The sequence below is a fragment of the Aspergillus steynii genome (assembly GCF_002849105.1).
Source record: "Aspergillus steynii IBT 23096 chromosome Unknown P170scaffold_1, whole genome shotgun sequence".
NCBI lineage: Eukaryota > Fungi > Ascomycota > Eurotiomycetes > Eurotiales > Aspergillaceae > Aspergillus > Aspergillus steynii.
In genome coordinates this window covers 5,198,409-5,218,090 of record NW_020194398.1, presented here as the reverse complement: position 1 = coordinate 5,218,090, position 19,682 = coordinate 5,198,409, and the positions used below count along the sequence as shown (strand labels likewise).

The following is a 19,682-nucleotide window of genomic DNA, read 5'->3' as shown; positions in this document are numbered from 1 at the left end:
TGTGGAGGTAGGGAGAAGGTTGAAAGTTCCGATAGCGACGCGACAGAGTGACAGCGATATCGCAAAGTGGCCGATGCATTTCCTGGAAATCCCCGGCTCGCAACCAGGCAGCCATTAGGAATATCAGCATTCACTGTCTCCGAGCTGCGGAATGATGCCGAAAAGGGGGGTCGCGAAGAGATGGATACGTTCGATGCGGCATCTGCATTGAATACGCAGAATACGGCGGTCTGGGTCGAATGAAAGGATCTGCACCGGTGGTCGACGGACGATCCTTCATCAGTATCTGCCTCTTCCCCTCAGACAAACACTACAGGGCGATTGGCCTCCCCAGGGCCCATAAATGTAGTTCAAGGTCTAAGTATCAACCTCATCCCCAAACCATGTAACGATCCAGGCTGGGCGGTGCCGAGTGCCATCCGATTGGACCTGGCCGAGGAGATCCCCAGATGGGCTCTAACCGAGCAGCTCCACACCGCGTCGTACGACGATCCTCGATGGCTTGTGAAATGGATTCTACCGCTAAGATTCCACCTGTTTTCTGGAAACGTCGGGCCAGAACGCTTCCACGCTTGCCTCCTGTACACAGGATGCAGCGGTTTGGGCTACCAGACGTTTGAGAATGTTTGGACATATCGCATGTATATGAAAAACCGTTCGATCAAGCGTTTGGATCTTTCTAGTGCTACCAATGTGATTCGGCGGATTGGATTTGCTCCAGGCCGCCCAGGAGTAAGGAGGCTGTGGTCCTGACCGATAGAGTATAGATCGGAGCCGGAGAGCCACTTTGAATCACAGTGGGTCTCCTTGCGGCGAATCCCGACATGAGCATTTACCTATTGAATGCATGATAAGCCCTCCTTGCCTCTGGCTATCGGTGGTACTCTGGTCCAGGCTGCAATTGGATTGGATTGGCGTGGTAGAGACTCGCAGCAGCCGACACTTTGGAGTACCGTGGACTAAAATATATACTTCGCTTAGTCGCCATCCAGACGATTGACCAGATGGAGAGTGAACCGTGAGGGGCAGGAAAGCGAGAGCCATACCTGAATGGAGCCAGATCAGTCTGTCTGCTGTCCAGCATGCCTGGATGCTGCTCCGCGTCAAGCGATGCCCGAGGAGAAGTGGAATCGAAGCGAAATGAAACAAACAACCTTGAAGCAAACTCCCGTGACGCCAAGCCCCGCATTTGGAATGCGGGGGATCGACCATTTTCTTCTGCTTTCTCTCTCTCTCTCTCTCTCTCTCTCTCTTTCTCCCTTCTCCACTTCTCCACTTCTCGACTATCTATTCCATTCTCTCCTTCCTCGGGACTGGAGGCTGTATCAGATTCCGGTCTTCATCCCATGCTTCCATCCCATCCGATATATCCGCCACCGACTGGATAAACTCACTTGTTAGAGATGGGAGACTACGGGCCAGACGTGTCATTGTCTAAGACACAAGTCCCGGCAAATCCTCCTCGGTTTGCCGCGGAACCCGATGAGATATCGGTCCTGGTGACCGGCTTTGGGGTAAGTGGTTGAACTTCATGGTTAAGCACGCCTCCGCCTGACTGAGACGATTAGCCATTTAAAACGAACCTCGTCAACGCTTCGTACCTAATCGCGTCATCCCTGCCACCGTCGATTGACTTGCCTACTACGGATGCATCGGGATCCGTATCTCGGAGAGTATCTATCCATACTCATCCCTCCCCGATTCCCGTGGCCTATTCAACGGTGCGCGAGTCCATCCCGGTTATCCTCGAGGACTTCGCCAAGAACCACGGGGGTCGTCGGCCAGACATAGTGATGCATATGGGCATAGCCGCTATGAGGAACTTCTACTCGGTGGAGACGCAGGCTCGGCGGGACGCCTACCACATGTCCGATATCAAAGGCAAAGGTGGCTACGAAGATGGTGAAAAACTGTGGCGCGAATTGGGCTTGCCGGCAGTGCTGCAAGCCGGGCGTGCCACTGATCTCAAACCGACCTCCGCAGACTCAAATGTACAATCTACCACAGAGGATTCCCTCCAGGCACTGCGTTCTTCCTTGACTCCTTGTCCGCCCAACGATGAGCTTCTCGGGCTATGGAAATCCTTCGCTCCTGCGGGAACCGACCTTCGCATTTCGGATGACGCGGGACGTTATCTGTGCGAGTTCATCTACTACACCAGCTTGTCTCACGCTTACCGGGAAGGTCATGATCGGAATGTGGTTTTCTTTCACGTCCCGGGGGCTTGCGGTGATGATGCCATTCAAGAAGGAAAGGAAGCGGCAATTGCCTTGATCAAGAGTTTGGTTACATACTGGACTGATCGGAAGATTTAATGAAGCACATGGGATTCAGGGCGTTGATCTATGGAGCAAGTGGATCGGGCATTGCATTCTAGTAGCGTGATTTATGCCTTTAGTATTGCTTTTTGGACTAGTATATTTTGAACAGTTGATAGGCCGGGAGGCGGGGCTCATATGACGCATGAAATTGGACAGACTGGACTCACAGCAGCATCATCAAACATCCAAAAGGACCCGAAATGCCAGCCCATCCCTAGACTCCGATCCATGACTTCATCATTCCGTCCGATAACAGGGCGGTAAGTGCTGGCAGAATGACGCTTGCTTTCTAATTTTCATCGATTGTTTGGATCCAGAACCAGAGCATCTCATCTCTCAAAGAGATCCCCCTCATTCACCATGCTTGACTCCATCTCTCCCGTCTCGGCAGTCATCTTGCTGCTGCTCCTCGCCGCCCCGGTGCTCATCATCCCGCGGTTCTCATCCGGCCCGGCGCTATCCAACACATCCAGTCTTCTACGACGCCTCCGAGGATCCCGCCAGCCACCCAGTGAGGTTGTATCACTGCGCGTCTACCCGATCAAATCATGTCGCGGGATCGAGCTCACGAAGACCAAGCTGCGTATGCACGGCCTCGATCTCGACCGGCGCTGGATGTTCGTCGACGCCAAAACCAACGAATTCCTCACCATCCGCCAGATCCCTCAAATGACGCTCATCAACACGGCCTTGGACACGGCGGACGAGACCAGCCCCGACGCTGACGGTGACACCGACACCCTCGTCCTCTCCATCACCGGCGTCCAAGGCACCGTCCGCATCCCCGCCTACCCCTCGCCGTCCTGGCTCGCCGCGCACACCACCCTCGCGCAGGTCAAGATCTGGGACACCGTGACGGACGGACACGTCTACGGGGCCGCCGTCAACGATCTGTTCTCGTCCTTCCTCGCCCGCGACGTCTGCCTCGTCTACAAGGGCCCCACGCCGCGCGTGCTCCAGGGGAACGGCGACCCGCGCCTCCTCGGCCGCACCCAGAGCACCAACTTCCCCGACGTCCACCCCGTGCTGATCGCGTCCGAGGCGTCGATCGCGGAGCTGAACGGCCGTCTGCAGGAGTCCGGCGCCGACCCCATCACCATCGAGCGCTTCCGGCCCAATATCATCATCAGAGGCAGTACCCCGTGGACGGAGGATTCGTGGAAGCTCGTCCGCATCAGCGGTGCGTCGTCATCCTCGTCGTCCCTGGTCATCGATGTCGTGGCGCGCTGTGCCCGCTGCCAGGTCCCGAATGTGAACCCGGACACGGCCGATAAGCATAAGACGCAGCCGTGGAATACCCTGATGAAGTATCGTCGCATCGACGAGGGCATTACGTATAAGCCGTGCTTTGGCATGCTGAGTGCACCGCGCAACGAAGGCGCCATTGAGGTGGGGATGAAGTTCGAGGTGTTGGAGGAGACAAGGAATCATCGGTACGTGAAGGGGTTCTAGCTTTGTAGACAAGTCGATTGGTTGGAGACGGTGCGAACAGCTTTTTACTTACTGTGTATATGACGTCCCTAGCCCGGGGGTTGATGATTATGTGGCTACGAGATTTCACCTGTCTATATAGTCCTGCGTTTTCCATTCGTACATATTGTCAATTAATCTGCTTTACCCTACTGTATCAACCACCACCTCAAACCCCATCTAGTTCTTCATCTGCTTGCTAGCCGACACGCACCAGTTATTCCAGTCTGTGAACAACGACGGCTGAACATGGCACTTCTTGCTCAGAAGCTGCTCCTTGCGCGTCGCCGCATACACATCCACCACGCCCGCAACCGCCTCCTTGTCCTGCGCCACGAGCACCTTCACCACCAGCAAGCTGGCCTGGCTGCATCCCGACGCATGAGCCGGGGGCCCACTGCGCGTCGCCTCGGCATGGATGGACTTCAGGAGCTCCCAGACCGGCTCGGGGTCCTCGATCGCCGGCAGCGCCGAGCCCTTGCACAGCTTGGTGTACTCGCGCAGCACGGCGTTCGCCTTGTTCGAGACCTGCTTGACGCTCGACCGGCGCGTCAGACGCAGCAGCGGCAGGAGGAGATCCAGGGCTAGGATCTTCGAGTGGCATTTCTTGACGTAGATCTCGAGCAGGTCCAGCACGCGGTTCTTGAAGTTGATCATGTTCTCGCGCGCGTCTTTCTTGTCCTTTTTCTGCCCGAGCGCGTCGCGCCGCGCTTTGAACACTTTGACCAGCGCCGAGTCCACTTGCTCCATTTCGTCGTCGTTCATGTCTGCGTCCGACTCGGAGGATTCCGCGTTGAGGTCCTCGTCGCCGCGGTGCGTGCCTAGCGCTTCGGCGAGTTTGGCTTCGAAGGCGGCGGTCTCTGCGTCGTCGGCGCCGCCGTCGCCGTTGGCGGAGGAGGAGTCGGAGTCGGAGTCGGAGTCTTCGTTGTCGGAGCCCTCGGCATCGACGACTTCCACGTCGCTGTCCTCTTCGTCAGAGTGGGAGTGGGAGTGTTCCTCGTCGTCGTCCACGTCCATCATCTCCTCGTCGCCTTCTTCGTCGTCTTGCTGGTCGAACATTTCCTGTTGACCGGCGAGACTTTCCTTTGCTTCGAGGATCTAGATAGACACGTTAGTTTTGAGGAGCAAACCAGCAGATCACAAAGGACGACAGCTCTAAGAGGGGAAATGGGAAATGGGAAATGGGATAGGCATACAGAGATCAAAGACTCCAGACCATTCTCAGTGACCTGATGGGCGAAGGCATTGAACACCTGCTCGCTCATCCGGCGGAACAGCTGGGAGGGCTTGGACGCGAAACTCAGCAGGATTTCCACCAGCGCGTCGGACGCATCCGAGGCTTCTTCCTTCTTGGACTTCTTGTCGCCGAAGATCTTGGTGTAGCAGAAGTCGAGTTCGTCCAGCATGGACACGGCGTCGGCGTCGCCGTTGTAGACCTGCAGGATGGTCATGGAGTAGAGCAGTTTGAAGGCGTCGACGCCGGCGGCGTTCTTGTGCTTCTCCTGTTTGAATGAGTATGAGGAACTGATGGGGAAGGGTGGGGAATTGTGGTCGTACCGTGTTGGAGAGTTTCTTCAGAGACTTGAATGCGGTCTTCACCGATTCATTCAGGGTCTCGTCCATGTTGATGATGAACTTGCCGAACTCGCCGGACTTGGCGGCATCGCGGATCTTGCGAACCACTGCGTACGGCAGGGTTGTTGCGTGCTTCTGGGAGGCAATCAAACTGTTCAGACAGGATGTGATGCGGCTTCGGAACAGCTCCTGCGTCTGCTGAGTGAGGGCGGGCTGCGCGGCAGCCTTCTTCTCCTCGCCCTCCGTGAAGTAGGCGAACTGGACAAATGTGAACAGGATGTGCTCCAGCACAGACTCAACCTCGTCGTGGGCATCACCGCTCGTCGAGGCCTGAGACCTCACGATAGCCAGGAGCAAGCCGGCCAGGATCTGGCGGGTCGAGGCCGCGGCCTTAGCATCGTCTGTTCCGGGGCTGGCGATCAGCTTGGAGAACAGAGGCACGATCTGCTTCAGTGCGTCCAGGTTGGCCTCGGCCACGATCTTCTCCACGGTCTTCGTCTTGGTCACCTGGTCGAAGTTCACGGACCCAGCTGAGCCCATCAAGCCGACGACAGAAGCGCCCGCGAACTCGGGTTCTTTCGCCACACGAGTCTGGATCGTCTTTGCCGACTTGGCGGCCATCTTGTGAAGATAGCGGTCGTCAACGGCGAGCTGGTTCGTGAGGCACCGGACAAGGTTCTTGGTGAAAACCTGGGAAGCCAGGTGGAAGGGGCCCTCGTTGAGGATCTTGTTGAAAAGAAGGAATCCCCAGTATTTGCGTTCCTCCGAGGAAGCAGAAGCAAAGAGTCCGTCTGGAAAGACACGTATTAGACCAACACTTTATTGTAGGGTGGGGAGGACCAAACTCACTGTCGACAACTTCAGTCCAGAAGTCAATGAAACTCAAACGAGACGAGCTAGAGCTTTTACTCTTGGACTTCTCCTTGGCAGGAGCAACACTGAATCTAGAAATAATCGCCTCCCAAGCAAAATGAAGCTTGGAGTTCCAGACCCCAGAGGATTTCGTAGCGTTGGCATTGTCGCCATTCTCAGACTCCGAAGACGAAGAGTCCTTCATGACCTTGGCGAGGCTGTTCCTCTCCCGCGCATCCAACGGATCGTCATGCTTCCACACTTTACTGGGGAAGCTGACAGTCGGGAACAGCTCCTTGGCTGCCAGCCAGATCGAGACACCCTCGGGCGTCTTCGCCAGGTCGTTCGAGCACAGCCGTTCCAGGGCGGTTTCCACGAACTTGGCATCTGCCTTCTGGGTCGAAAGTTCATAGATACAGCGATAGACGATCCAGCCGCACTCTTCCCTGATCCATGGCTTCTTCTTGGACAGCTCGAAGACCAAGTCCAAAAGCTTGGTCCACTCACTGAACGGCGCCTTGGGCTTGAACAGAATAGAAGACTTGATGATGGCTTCCGCGCCAAAGAGACGTCCGAAGTGGTGGTCCCGTTGTTCCTGTCGATAGAGTCAGTACGCCGACATACGCTTTCCATTGGGGGAGAGGGGAGAACACACCTGTCCCGATTCACTACCCGAGGAACTCGACTGCGACTCCCAAATCGACATGACCTTTGCTACGGTAATGTCGGACGAGTCTCTGGGAGCTGCAAGAACCTGCGTGAGGATCTCGGTCAACGCGATCGAGAAGCCAATCCGAGCCGCTTTCCGGCTACTGCAGAGACCGCGGAAGAGTCTCTGCAGGGCCTTCTGGATCTGCTCATCGGTGGGGTTCTTGTCCGGCGTGAACTGCGACACCAGAGCCTGGGCGGACTTCAATCGGATCTCGTCCTTCTCGCTGGCGAGATCTTCATATATCTCGACCAGCTTGGTGTCGACGTTGACCGGCTCGCGACGCCTCTTCTTCGAGGCGGCAAAGTTTTGGGCCATTGTGGGGGGTTGGAATGGAAGAGAACTAAAGGCTTAGTATTCTTCCCTCGTGACGCCGAACTCCTCACAAGAACCAGCTCCTAGATGCTGGAAGACACTGATTTGTAGGTGACGAGAAGCCGCGAAAAATTATGAGCCGTTGCGCCCAATCCGGTTAGCGCCATCTGATATGGCAGGATCGCCGCTTTGGTGTGTCATGTGATTGGTCTACAGATCTACACTTGTTATTTGTTAATTTTATTCAAATATTGTTAAGAGGTTTTCAGCTTCTATTTGAGGTTTTCATCTCCAGAATTCGCTCAACACCAACAGATGGAAGATGCGCAAAGCGTAGCCAACCCGGTCCCGTTCAACGGGCTTGCAGCAGCAGCTCGCATACCCGTTTTTAATACCATTTTTAGAACCCAATGTATTCAGGTTATCTTTTGAGAAATTGGGGATGTTTTTGTTAATATATTTCCAACTATAAGAAGTTCGGAATAGGATGGCTGGCATATCTAATATGTCTAGTATTCCTTAATATTCTAGCTAGCCGAAGCTTTTTGCTCATTTTAAAGTCCAGGCTGACTGGCATCGACAATTTCCTCATACACTTATACGGAAAGACAGTCCTATATAGAGACCGGTCATCTACTTGCTCAGTGGAATATGCATGTCACACTAAGGTTCTTACAGATTTGACTAGTGGGTAACTCAGCACGGCATTGGCTATTGATGAATCGTTTAAATATATCACCACGACGCTCTAATTCAACATTGGCCATAATGCAGAAGCCACCATATAACTTATTCATATCGAACACATACTCCTCTCCTCCCACTTCTACCTTCAATGCTCCCCCAATCCCATCGCCATAATTATCAACCCCCTCCCAAGCAGAGTTATTCATCCCCATTCCCTTACATCCTCCCCTAAGCCCCAGAACCGAATCCCCATCCCTCCCAAACTGCCGACAGGGGCGCTCGACCCCGTACATATCCCTTGCAAAAGCATGGTCCCTGCACTCTGCTAGTAGCACATTGGCAGACACAGGTAGGTAGGTAGCTAGGTAGGTAGGCAGGCGCCTAGCTGTAGGTAAGTACCGACGTGCATGTAATACTGCGCAGTACGCATACATGCAGGCCCGATACACATCCCCATCAGACATACATACGCACATACCAAGCTACCATCTTCCCCACTGCAGGCTGCCCCCTTGCTTGTCGGGATATAGTTCGTGGTTAGGAATGTGGGATGCAGGTTTTCTTTCGGCGTCGTCGTTGGGTCCGTGTGAATACTGTAGATTGAGGGGAGGGGGAGTAGCTGGTTGGATTGGATGCGGTGGTAGGTGGTAGATGTGTGGGGTGCGTCGTGCTGGAATTGACGAGGTTGGTGGGTTCTAAAAGTGGATGCTAGATGGTGGATGACGAGGATGCCGAACTTCCAAGGTTGACATTCCGGGTACCTGGCGCCTTGGGCCCGTTAGGTCCACATTGTAAATGCTGCAGTATCTCATAGGTATCTATCTGTGGGGATTTGGCTGCGGCAATATGATGAATGGGCAGATTTGAGTAGTATCTATCTGCTATCTAGGTGTTCGCCGAAGGCACCAGGAGACCAAGATATGCAATGCAAAGCATGAATTGTGAACACAACTGTCCCCATACAACTGTATTTCTCATGCCATATCGAACTCTGACTATTTACTTACCCATGTTCTCAACCTGAGCAGTATACAACACCAAGAATCTACACAGTCTTCCCCCAAAGCGAAGACCCATGCCCCTACATCTACATCCCCAATCCCTTCGCCATGAGAACATCACCGTAAACACGCATCCTCCTCCCCACTCCTCCACTCACATACGGGGCCCGCGAACCCAACCACCTCTGTAAAATCCCCGACCCAACCCCCACAGCAAACAAACGGGTCCATACTGTACAACGCAGTGTCAAACCCAATTCCGAAACCCAGACAAGACACCCCCACACTCCACCAGCAGCGAGGGTGACTTCATTGGCGCTTAGGATAGGTAGGTAGGTACGTCGGTAGGTAGCAAACCGCAGCCCAACCCAACGCGCAGTAAGTAGCACTGCAGAGCCCAATCTGCAAGGACCTTAAGCCACGACGCCCTGGTCAACTCTATTCCGTTGGCGCAGGCGGGCCCTATGCTGGTTTGGGGGTTGATGGGTCCTCTCTCTACTGTCTGTTTGTGTCTGGTTGTAAGGTCCTCTTTTTTTCCTGTGAGGGCGATGTGCTGCACATGCAAGGGTTAGATAGGGTTGATCTGCGATGTTTCCCTGGATCGGGTGTTTATCTGGAAAGCGAGGGTTGAGGAAGGAGGGAATGGATTTGAATCCTGGTTATCTTTTTTTCTCGCGGAGAAATTGGACGATGAAGGGGCTATTTTCGATTCTATCGCATTCGCGGAGAAGTATATAAGCTTTGCGGAGGCGTTGGGGGCTTGGGGCGCCGCATGGTAGCTCTGCCCTAGACAGGGTTAGAGGGATGGACGGATGGGTGCGCATATATTGGCTTGTTCGGTGGCTTTTATACCCCGGACGGGCAATGTATCCCTGGGGAGTATGGGGGAGGATTAGAGTTTATTTTATCGAGATGGAGGTTCAGTGGAATGTGGTATGAATTCGATGCAGGATCTAGATCTAGCAAGTCAGCTAGAGGTATAGGGTTGGTAAGTCTAACCGGGACAGTAAAGCTACATCTAAACAATCTACAGTCTCAACCACAGTCGGTAGCACAGATCGACACATGGATACCAGTTCCACAGATCGAGATCGAAGATAAAAGATAACGATCAATAAATCACGCACAAAGCACGGGGTCAAATATATATGGACACTGGAACGACCAGGATCTCTGGTATCCCTCGATGAGCGGCCAATCAAGGGATGGATGGACAGGCACAATTCCCGAGCCAGCGGTGGATAAACCATTCTCCAGATCCCATATTGAGTCGGAGTATCTACGGAGAAACAGCATACCCCCTAGAAGGTAGATGCGATTAATTAGGAAGAGGAAAGCTGAGGCCAATCGCCACAGGAGAAAACAAGCGACGGACTGACTGGTAACGGCCTGGTTGGGGTCGGAGAAAATCCTCGTGCAAGGCATCGATAAGCAACCCCTTCCTGTATGCAAGTCACCTTGCAAAGGAGGGGTATGCCCTAGTAGGGTAGGCGAAGCTAAGGTTCGATAGCCCCCTGGAGAATTGATCAAGGCCGAGGGGACAGAGAGGGAAGATTACTCGGTAGTAGTTTGTGCCGATCTTCTTCCCGATCTTGTTCGGGTTCAGTCACCCCTCACCAATAATGCGGCTGAGGCCGTGGTATTTCGACTAGTACCGAGACAGTAGGTATTAATATTCCTGAGGGGGCCAGAGGTGAATCCTCCAGGTTAGTGATTACAGCGTACGGGCATGGCGTGACCGAGGGGTCAGGCATCCAGGTGTCCAGGCAGTGAGGTGGCGAGGCCTCTGCGACCTGGGCGAAACAAAAAAAAAAAAAAAGAAAAAAGAAAAAAAAGGTAAACACCAAACAAGTAAACACCGCACGTGTCGGTCTGAAAAAAGAAAAGCAAGGCAGCATGCAAAAGCAACGCAAATCCAAAACAAAAAAGGGTTGAGTGAGTCGATGATCTCATACCCGAAGGTCACGGGAGAGCGCATGGCGGTCGCGTTTTGTCTGGGTCGCGGAATCAAACAACACGGCTCAGTACCACGGTTCAGGCCGGCGTGGTGGTTACTCTATGACGCGACCCATGGGACATGACTAGTGGACGGAGATAGTATATCAAACGAACACCAAGAAAAAGAAAAAAGTAAGCAAATACCTGAATGGGGGAAAGCAACAACAATGCCAACCACGAGCAGGCCAACACATCCCGCTGCATGTTGACGTGGTGATGTCACGCCGAGGGGGATTCCGGTTTTGCTCCCCTCCGGACGAAACAGTATTTTCAGGTTTGGTGAATAAAGTTGCAGACTGACTTTGCGCGCTCTCCCAATCAGCGCCCGCATTGGCCTGCGAACCCCGCACTGGCAGCCACTCCCTCCGGGCCTGGAACCTTCCGCCGTACCCCGTACTCCGGCCGAAGGAGCTGTCGGTACTGGGTACATCGTAATGAGACGGGCGCTGCCTTGCGGACGGCGTACCCAATACCTAGAACCTTGGAAATGAATACCTTGGTCGGTAGTGACTACGCAGAACTGCGGACGGAGTAACTCCAACACACACTGAACTGTCAGGCGGGCACATGGTGCTGTCACCGCAGATGACGGATCACAATCCTGGCCACTAGGAGATCGGAGGGTCCGAGATACCACCGTACCTCCCTAGTCGCAAGTCCGGCGCTTATCGTCGTCAAATAGCACCTCGCGACCGTCAGATCACGGCCGATCACGCTGCCTTAGACCTGCAGATGCACGTCCATGCCGGGCCGGCCATTGTCACGCCGCATTGGAAATCGGGAGGTCTGTGACTGTCCTGCGACAATCTCTGAGATCGCGGCGTGTTCTCTGACTCGAATCCATCCTCCGTAGAATCAACCCCCCCCACGAGCCGCAAGCCTCCGGGTCAGCATCGTCCGACTCAGCCATCCGACAATAATACCGCACGGAGGGGGCATCCTTCTCGGCTGGCCTCTCGTCCTCCCTAAGACCTAAGATTTGACCGGTGTCTCAAAAGTGAGGGGCTCGGGCGCAGGGTCAGAATCCAGATAATGCAGGCCCGGCGATCGTCAAGGAGTACGGAGCACGGCGTAAGAGTACGTCCACCTCCCCCTGCCAGTGTCACATTACTAGTGGCGGTGTGCGGGACGAAGTGTTGGTTATTTTTAATCTATGCACTGTGCATCGAGGGGATCATGGACGCACCGAGCTATTTTGATCTCGGATCATCAGCACACACGTGCGGGCGAAGACTAGTCCCGACTCCGTCTCCAACATGGTAATGACGGAGAAGCGAGCAGGAAAGCAGCCGAGAGCTGAGCTCGCGACCCAGACCGAGCAAATTTTAGCCCCTCGTCGTGACGTCGTCAGCTCTTCGGGCGCCATTGGGAGCTATGAGATCCCCACAATAATCAGGCCGAGGACATCAGCTCGACCTGGCGCCGTCCGAGGCACTATTCCCGCGTAATTCTCGTCCTCCCGATAATAAGGAGTTAATATCGAACGATTTGTAAGGCGACCATGTGCGGTATGGGGGCAGGCGATAATGCCCAGCTAGATAGCTCCCTTTAAGAGGGGACGGGCAGGGATAGAATACCCCTGGGCCCAGATCGGCGGGAATGCGGGAGTAATAATTATGCGCAAGTAAGGGCACCAAAAATGCGTGGACGATGAGCTCTGCGGTGAGCAAGAATGCCCGGACGGCATGTACGGCCCCCGTCGCAAATGAGGCAAGTCTGGAGAACAGCACCGGTAGCTCGTGGAGAGAGCTGCGATGATCATAGTTGAAGCTATCTGGAAAATGCTTGGGCGCCGTCTGACCTCACCACCGTGGTGAACAAGGACAGGGATGCAGAGATTGATCTCCAGATTGGCAATCAATATTTGCACAGGCCAAGGTTCATTTCATTTTTTTTTTTTCGAGCATCCCTTTGGCCATCGAATTATATTATCAATCCATGATCATGCCCTGGTATGTGCTGCCAAATTAATCTACCCTAGGGCTAGGGAGTCGCACGCATTACCCGATTGGGCGAATCCGCAGCTCTCTCCGATCGGCCAGGGTCGACGGCGATGAGATAAGCGGAATGCACAGTCTCCAGAGCGGTAGGATTGGCGAAGTCTCGGAGCTTTAACTCTCCCCAGGGATGCCATTTCCCCAGGCTAGGGCGTATACTCGATTTCCGGAGAATGTACAGGTACCCAAAGCGGCAGCTTGACGACTGACAGCTTGCTGTTTCCAGCCTTTGCCATTGGACGGCCAGACTCGTTCCTGAGAGATTCCGGACAAGCTCTTTTTTCCGACCGGTGGAGCTCTGGTGGAGTTTTTATTAGATTCGATCTCTCATTTGGACTCTTTATGGAGTCGAGTGATGTATAATAAAAACGGGACCCAAAGAGCTAGAAAAAGAAAAAAAAAAAAAAAAAAAAAAAACGGCACACACGGATAGGGTAATTTTTTCGGAACTGCGCAGATTATTGGCTGGAGTCGTCCTTTTTTTCGTTCCAGTAGTTGAATGGAACCGTCCTGTCGGACCATTCATGGACCGTTTTTCTGGACTCCGGTAGGGAAAAAATCCCTTCTGGGTTAAGCAGGAAAAAAAAAAAAAAAAAAAAAAAAAAAAAACCCCAAAATCTAAATGTGAAACTAAAAGAGGATCTCACCTAGCATATGCCAGGAGCCTTGAGGAAGGGCCTGGGTGTACCCTAGGGCAAGGTGAAGGCTTTGACGGAGGTGTCAAAATGGAAGGCGTCTTGGCTGTAATCCCGAATGAACGGTTTTTCACGTAAGAACCGGTGAAAGGGACGAGAACAGAATGTAGATACATACGTATAGTTACTGGGTAAAGTGGAAAAAAGAAAATCTGGAAGGACAATCCTTCGGTAGCCCGTGAGACAGGCACGATCCATGCCTCAGCCAGCCCGCTCGGATTGGCAGAAGAGCGGCGGAGGAGAGCGTAAGGACGCTGATAGGCGGGGGGTTGCTGAGCAGCGGTTAGCGTTGACGATGGCGGCAAGGGAGTCCCGGCAACGAGAAGACCGTCCGTTGTACTGCGGGAGTACTGGTACCTACGACGGAGTAGGTACAGTACTGTAGGAGTACGGTATGGTATCGCCGTATCGATGATGTCGACATGTACGAGTACCTGCGTGTACCTCCCGACGTACCTGCCTCTCGGAGATAGACGCCGTACTCCCAAGTACATCATACATACGTCGATTCCGCCCGATACCGTACATACTTACTGACGCCGTACAGACGTCTTGGACCTCACCTACGCAGTAGTACGGACTACCTGGTAGGTACCTCCGGATGCTGAGCAAACGCTCTTCCCAGAGACACCCAGAAGTAAAGTGGAAAACTAGACTCAAGATCGACTGTAGGAATCAACGAATTGCCCAATCTCCCTCTCCAGGGCCGGCGGTTCGAGAACCAATGGCAAACGCTCATCCCCCAAACCGGTTCGACGCTGGGAATTCTGACACGGCCTAAACCCGTCGTCGCTTAAGCTCTCTTCTTTCTTGAGCATCTGGAGATCGCATCCCCACTTTTTCGTTGCCATTGCAACAAGGTCATCCCTTCAGCTTCACCTTTTCTCCAGGTCTTTTTTTTTTTCTTTTTTCTTTTTTTTTCTGCCGTGACCCTTTTCCTTTCTTTGAGTTCTTCAGCCTTGTTTAAACATCTTCTCTACTCCCTCTTTAAGACCGGCGTCGTTCCTCATTCCCATGCTCGGTCTACCAGACTATCCTCCACCCCAATCCCGTGTCCAGACTTCTTCACACCCTCTTCTTCGGTAACTTTCCCCCAATGCATTAGCGTACCACGTCGATGTCCTCCCCTTCTGCCGTCTCTGCTGGCGGCTGCTGCTGCTGCTGCTCCCCCTGCGTGTTGCCGATGCTTATAGAAGTAATCTGCTAACCCAAGCCTCTGCCATCCTGCTAGCCCCTCCTCTTGCTGGTCCTCCCACCTCGGTCCCTCCCTTCTTCCTCCGTCTTTGATTTGGCCCTGATCGACATTATTCCCTCTGCCAGTCATGTCGCTCTGAGCTGGTCGGCTTCGACACCAGGAAGTGCCGCGACGTGCTGGTTAGCTGCGTGTGGGATTTTTGGAAGCCGTTCTGCACCACTTGGACGAATTGGGTTTCAACACTATTGTCGACAACGGGTCTTGTGCGGACGGTTTGGAATAGGCACCGTGACGACGGAGATCTCCCTGTCGTTGTAGTACATGCCAGATAGATAGCGTGCAGTGTCAACGGTCTGGCTTTACTGTGTTGCTGCGAGTTTTCTACCCCGACGGTGTCTAGGTCAATTGGGACGACCACAAAGGAAGAAAGAACAAGGAATCGGAAATTTTTCGTTTCTGGCAAAAGGAAAGAAAAAAAGAAAAAAGAAAAAAAGTGGAAGGGCAAAGAAGATAGGTCTTTGAAGAAGAATGGAACACTCGTCACCGTTGGCTGCCATGCAGCCTCCGTCGGTGCTCTTTGGACACTGCTTTCGCTCGGATGTGCCCTCATCCTACGGCTCTTTTGGTCCCAGGTCTGGGCTGAAACCCCCTAGTTTCAATTTCAAAGACCTGTCCATGAAGAAGTCCCATGGCGACTATTTTAACGTGAAGCCGGTCCGTGGTTCCTCGCCAACGGCGAGTCTAGCCGCAGATCTCTCTCAAAATTTTCATATTGATCAAAGGTGAGTCTGCAGTACTCTTTGTCCTGCTGGATGGGCCGTGGTGCAAGGACCCCTGCTGACCTGCCATAGTCCGCAATTAGCAACCCCCCGGCGGTCTTTGTTCTCTTCAAATCTCTTTGGGCATGGAAATGGTATGTGGTGATGCCGCTCTGTTCCGATCTGAACCATGGAAGCCTCCGGTATCACTAACCATACCATAAACAGAAGAAAGCATGACCACCCCTCCCCTCCCCTCGTCCTCGCCTGCTCCCGCTATGGATATCATGGAGATGTCGCCTCTGCCGCACAAACCTCCATTCTGTATGACAAACGAGATCGAGATCATTACCCCAGGGACGGATGACTTGTCGGTGGACTCGCCCATGCCCAGTCCGTTGGAGAACTCCCCCTCTGTCCCGCCCAAGGACGCTCAGCCAGAGTAAGAGAACGATGCCTGCATACTTGGATATGATTGTCTTGGGGCACAAGGAATCTAATCACGAATTGATCTATAGGAGACGGCGTCCGACGTTCCTGCGGCCCAGCCTCGCCAAAAGCAAAGCCCAGTCCTTTCAACTGGGCATGACGAAGCCCGCCCCGGAGAGCCAGGCACCCCCCTTTCGATTCCAGAGCAAAACCACCAAGACATCCCTGAGCACGTCGGCGTCGTTGGAGGATATGTTTGGAGAATCTCCGCAGCGTGAACGTCCACTGTTAAGGAACAATTCGTCGGGCGGGCTGGCCAACCCTCGGTTGCGGCCGCCGTTGATGGCCACTAACAGTGGCAGCCATGTTCGTGGAAATGGGTCGCCCTCCGCCGCGTCTATTCGCAAGAGTTCCCACCCGTTGATGCGCCCTCGGAAACAATGTAGGCGTTCGTTGAGTATGTATGAGCATCCAGAGGATGTAGTTGTCGAAAAAGAGGCCAGTTTTACATCAAATGCACCACTTCAGTCGATTTGCGACATCGAAGCTACCCCGAGCCTCCACCTGCCTCATGTCATTCATGAGGATCAGGGAGACTCTCTGCCCCGTATCGACAAAACCGTTCTTTTGGAGCTCATGGACGGCAAATTCAACGATCAATTCGACAACATTCTGGTTATCGACTGCCGCTTTGAGTACGAGTATGAGGGTGGACACATCAACGGCGCCGTGAACTACAACGACAAGGAAAACCTGGCTGCGGAGCTCTTTGCCAGCCCCAAGCCCCGGACCGCGCTCGTTTTGCACTGCGAATATTCGGCCCATCGAGCTCCCATTATGGCGAAGTACATCCGCCATCGGGACCGCGCCTTCAACATTGATCAATACCCCCAACTCAGCTATCCGGACATGTACATTCTCGAAGGAGGTTACAGCTCCTTCTTTGCCCAGCATCGCTCGCTATGTTACCCCCAGAACTACGTCGAAATGTCTGCCAAGGAGCACGAATTCGCGTGCGAGCGTGGCCTTGGGAAGGTGAAGCAACGATCCAAGCTGAACCGCGCTCAAACCTTTGCCTTTGGACAGAACTCGCCCGAAATGGAAGACAGTCCCACCGGGAGATGTCGCAACAACCCTGGTGATCGCAGTCGATTCCTAGGATCGCCCTTCGCTGAAAGCCCCGGGTCTGCTCGATTCCCCGGACGCCGTATGCTGTCCTACTGAAACCCTGGTTCTGACATTCAGACCCTCTAACATGGTCTCACACGACAGTTTGACGACACGCTTTCTTATTTCACGCATCGCACCTTAGCCCCGGCCGCCTGGTCCGGTTTTTCTTTTGCATCATTTTCTTTTACTCGCCTTCGGGACCTATCGATCTGCAGAGATCGTTTGCCGATCAATTGGACACCAGGTCGGCTAGCATTGATGGAGCTCTTGGTGTAGCATGCTTCGTCTCCTTTGGACCTTGACAAGGCTCGGTGGATTCCTGGATCTGCGATGATTATAGACCAGGATCCTATCCGGCACGTCAAGGGCCTGTCCATTCGCTTGACTTTTATTTCCTTATCCTTTTTGTTTTCTCGGATTCTTCCCTTTCGGCTGGCGCCAGTGATAGAACATTCTTCATTTTTGACGACACGACAATCTTCTCGATTTTGATTACCTGGGGATTCCTTCTCGAGCCAGGAAATTATCGCCCACAACCCGATTCATCGGATTCTCCTTTTCGCCGCCATATTTGAATCTTCTTGCTCTCGTTTCAGCGACCATTCCTTCAGAACATTTCCTTTTCCCTTTTCCTATGTGTTGCACGACTTTCCTACGTGATTTCTTATTCGATCAAGTTCGGCTATTCGCACCGAACCTCTCATGATACCACGCCATCCGGCATCTCTTTTCTCAAAACAATTTTTTCGCCCTTACCGTCTTTTAATCTACTCTCCTCCGCTTCTTCCTGTACACTGAGGAAGCAGGTCACATCTCGCCGTACGCAGTACATATCGATGTACGGCTCGTCACCAAGGCGATAATTTCGACAAGCATGGCAGCTTCTTTGCGAAGCCTCATACCGCGATCCAAGCAGATGAACGGCGCGGAATGATCCATGCGGCTGTACATACATAACTCCTGGCCGTCGGTACATCACTGGCATATAATGGAACCACCTGGGGAGGATACGAGGGTCAAAAGATAGTAATTTCCTTTGTTGGAATGAATAAACTTGATGACTATATTCAATTCTATAACTTTGTAGAGAGTGGCTGTAGTTGTGATCCAATTCCATCTAAAGCGGCCAACGGAGCACCTGCCTGAGGCAGACTTCCTCTCCGCCTTTGTTCCGCTCCGCTTTTCCCCCGCCGCCTTTCGCGATTTCCCTCCGTCCAACGCGCCAGTCTCTCTCCCATTGCACTCGCAATCCCATTCCTCGGCCATGGATATCGATGACATCCTCGCCTCCGTCGACCGCGGCGATGTGTCTACCCCAGAATCGGCCGGTCTCGACCACCAGCTCCTCACGCGCTTCTGGGTCGCCGAGCGCGGCGTGTCGGAGCTCCTCCCATGGCCGGGACCACTGATGGAGCGCATGATGGAGCGAGTAAAAAGACAAGTCCGTCATCTTTTCCCCCTTCTCTCTAAACCTCAGTCACTAATGGACTCCAGATCGAATCCATCGAAGACCTCGCCGCCTCCTCCGCCGATCCAACAACTCCCACCACCCACAATCCCACCCTCAACCTCAAACTCTCCATCCTGCAAACCGACCTCTCCCGCACCCAATACCTCCTCCGCTCGCTCCTCCGCCAACGCCTCTCCAAACTCACAAAACACAGCATGCACTACCTCCTCCTCATCGCCTCCGCCCCCTCAAACTCCCTCCCGCAATCCACCCCCTCCTCCCAGCACCAGCACCAACAACCCGAAGACTCCATCCCCGACCTCACGTCCGTCACGGACCCCTCGCCCCTCTCCCCGCAGGAAGTCTCCTTCCTGCACGCCCACCAGTCCCTCCTCGCGGGCCATTTCGGCGCCTCGTTTCTGTCCTCGTTCCCCCCGCAGCTGCGCCGGTTGGATGATAACGCCGGCGGAACGAGTATGGTGCAGGGGCCGGAGTTAAGGGAGGTCGTGTTCGTGAGGTGTCTAGTTGAGGAGGTAATGGTCGTCGTGCCGCCTGGGGACGGGATTGAGGAAGAGCAGTTCGGGACGGCGATGCGCATGGGTGATGTTTGGGCGGTTCGGTGGGAGGGTATTCGGAATGCTTGGGTGAGGGGGGAGGTGGAGCTCTTATAGAGTTATTGTCATTTTGTTCTATCTGTGTGTTTGTGGGCTGGGGGGTGTTTTCTTTGGTTTGTTCTTTTGGCTATCGGTGTAGTGCATATGCCATGTCTTGCATTTTGGAGGCGTTGGGTTTCCTTTTCTTTTGGTTGTCTGTCTGTCTGCCTGCTTTTTCTGTGTTGTGTTGTGCATGATATAGATCTATATCCTGATTGTTTGATACCACGTAATGAAACTTCATTGCAGATTTCAAGAAGCAAACTCCCTGGGCATGCTGGTTGTGTCAGCTGCTGATCAAGTGCGCATATATATCAGCTTCAAAATTTATCACCGACTAGTAGCGTAGAGTGCAGCTATATTTCTAAATCCTAGATATGTCTAGGGTCGTCAAAGAATAGGACAGA

General features: G+C 53.5%; 5 protein-coding genes across 5 annotated transcripts; 4 read left to right on the top strand and 1 right to left on the bottom strand.

Annotated features, from left to right (window-relative positions):
• The first annotated feature begins 1,308 nt into the window (after positions 1-1,308).
• P170DRAFT_40041 (putative pyroglutamyl peptidase type I) lies at positions 1,309-2,498 on the top strand. The gene is made up of 2 exons (XM_024846327.1): positions 1,309-1,514; positions 1,569-2,498. Exons 1-2 carry the CDS (start codon positions 1,404-1,406, stop codon positions 2,313-2,315), a joined length of 858 nt encoding a protein of 285 aa, XP_024710718.1. The 5' UTR covers positions 1,309-1,403; the 3' UTR covers positions 2,316-2,498.
• Positions 2,499-2,681: 183 nt separating this feature from the next.
• Positions 2,682-3,773, top strand: P170DRAFT_344380 (MOSC domain-containing protein; the record flags this gene model as incomplete). Its single annotated transcript, XM_024843454.1, has 1 exon — positions 2,682-3,773. One exon carries the CDS (start codon positions 2,682-2,684, stop codon positions 3,771-3,773), a length of 1,092 nt encoding a protein of 363 aa, XP_024710717.1.
• Positions 3,774-3,872: 99 nt separating this feature from the next.
• Positions 3,873-7,358, bottom strand: P170DRAFT_40102 (DNA-directed DNA polymerase POL5). The gene is made up of 5 exons (XM_024846357.1): positions 6,874-7,358; positions 6,216-6,813; positions 5,349-6,157; positions 4,988-5,287; positions 3,873-4,889 (listed from the first exon to the last, which is right to left on the bottom strand). The coding sequence occupies exons 1-5, from the start codon at positions 7,243-7,245 to the stop codon at positions 3,972-3,974; spliced, it is 2,997 nt and encodes a 998-aa protein (XP_024710716.1). The 5' UTR covers positions 7,246-7,358; the 3' UTR covers positions 3,873-3,971.
• A 7,985-nt stretch (positions 7,359-15,343) lies between these two features.
• On the top strand, positions 15,344-17,226 carry nimT (putative tyrosine protein phosphatase MIH1; the record flags this gene model as incomplete). The annotated part of the gene is made up of 4 exons (XM_024843569.1): positions 15,344-15,597; positions 15,667-15,735; positions 15,809-16,015; positions 16,092-17,226. 4 exons carry the CDS (start codon positions 15,344-15,346, stop codon positions 17,224-17,226), a joined length of 1,665 nt encoding a protein of 554 aa, XP_024710715.1.
• A 1,171-nt stretch (positions 17,227-18,397) lies between these two features.
• On the top strand, positions 18,398-19,496 carry sld5 (putative GINS DNA replication complex subunit Sld5). The gene is made up of 2 exons (XM_024852022.1): positions 18,398-18,613; positions 18,667-19,496. The coding sequence occupies exons 1-2, from the start codon at positions 18,437-18,439 to the stop codon at positions 19,291-19,293; spliced, it is 804 nt and encodes a 267-aa protein (XP_024710714.1). The 5' UTR covers positions 18,398-18,436; the 3' UTR covers positions 19,294-19,496.
• The last annotated feature ends 186 nt before the right edge of the window (positions 19,497-19,682 follow it).

Bases quoted from the DNA above. Each gene is read 5' to 3' on its own strand.
- sld5 (XM_024852022.1), top strand. From the start codon at position 18,437: ATGGATATCGATGACATCCTCGCCTCCGTCGACCGCGGCGATGTGTCT. The intron at 18,614-18,666 runs GTCCGTCATCTT...AATGGACTCCAG, and splicing joins TGGAGCGAGTAAAAAGACAA to ATCGAATCCATCGAAGACCT.
- P170DRAFT_40041 (XM_024846327.1), top strand. From the start codon at position 1,404: ATGGGAGACTACGGGCCAGACGTGTCATTGTCTAAGACACAAGTCCCG. The intron at 1,515-1,568 runs GTAAGTGGTTGA...TGAGACGATTAG, and splicing joins TCCTGGTGACCGGCTTTGGG to CCATTTAAAACGAACCTCGT.
- P170DRAFT_40102 (XM_024846357.1), bottom strand. From the start codon at position 7,245: ATGGCCCAAAACTTTGCCGCCTCGAAGAAGAGGCGTCGCGAGCCGGTC. The intron at 6,158-6,215 runs GTGAGTTTGGTC...GTGTCTTTCCAG, and splicing joins CTGGACTGAAGTTGTCGACA to ACGGACTCTTTGCTTCTGCT. The intron at 5,288-5,348 runs GTACGACCACAA...AAACAGGAGAAG, and splicing joins TGAAGAAACTCTCCAACACG to CACAAGAACGCCGCCGGCGT.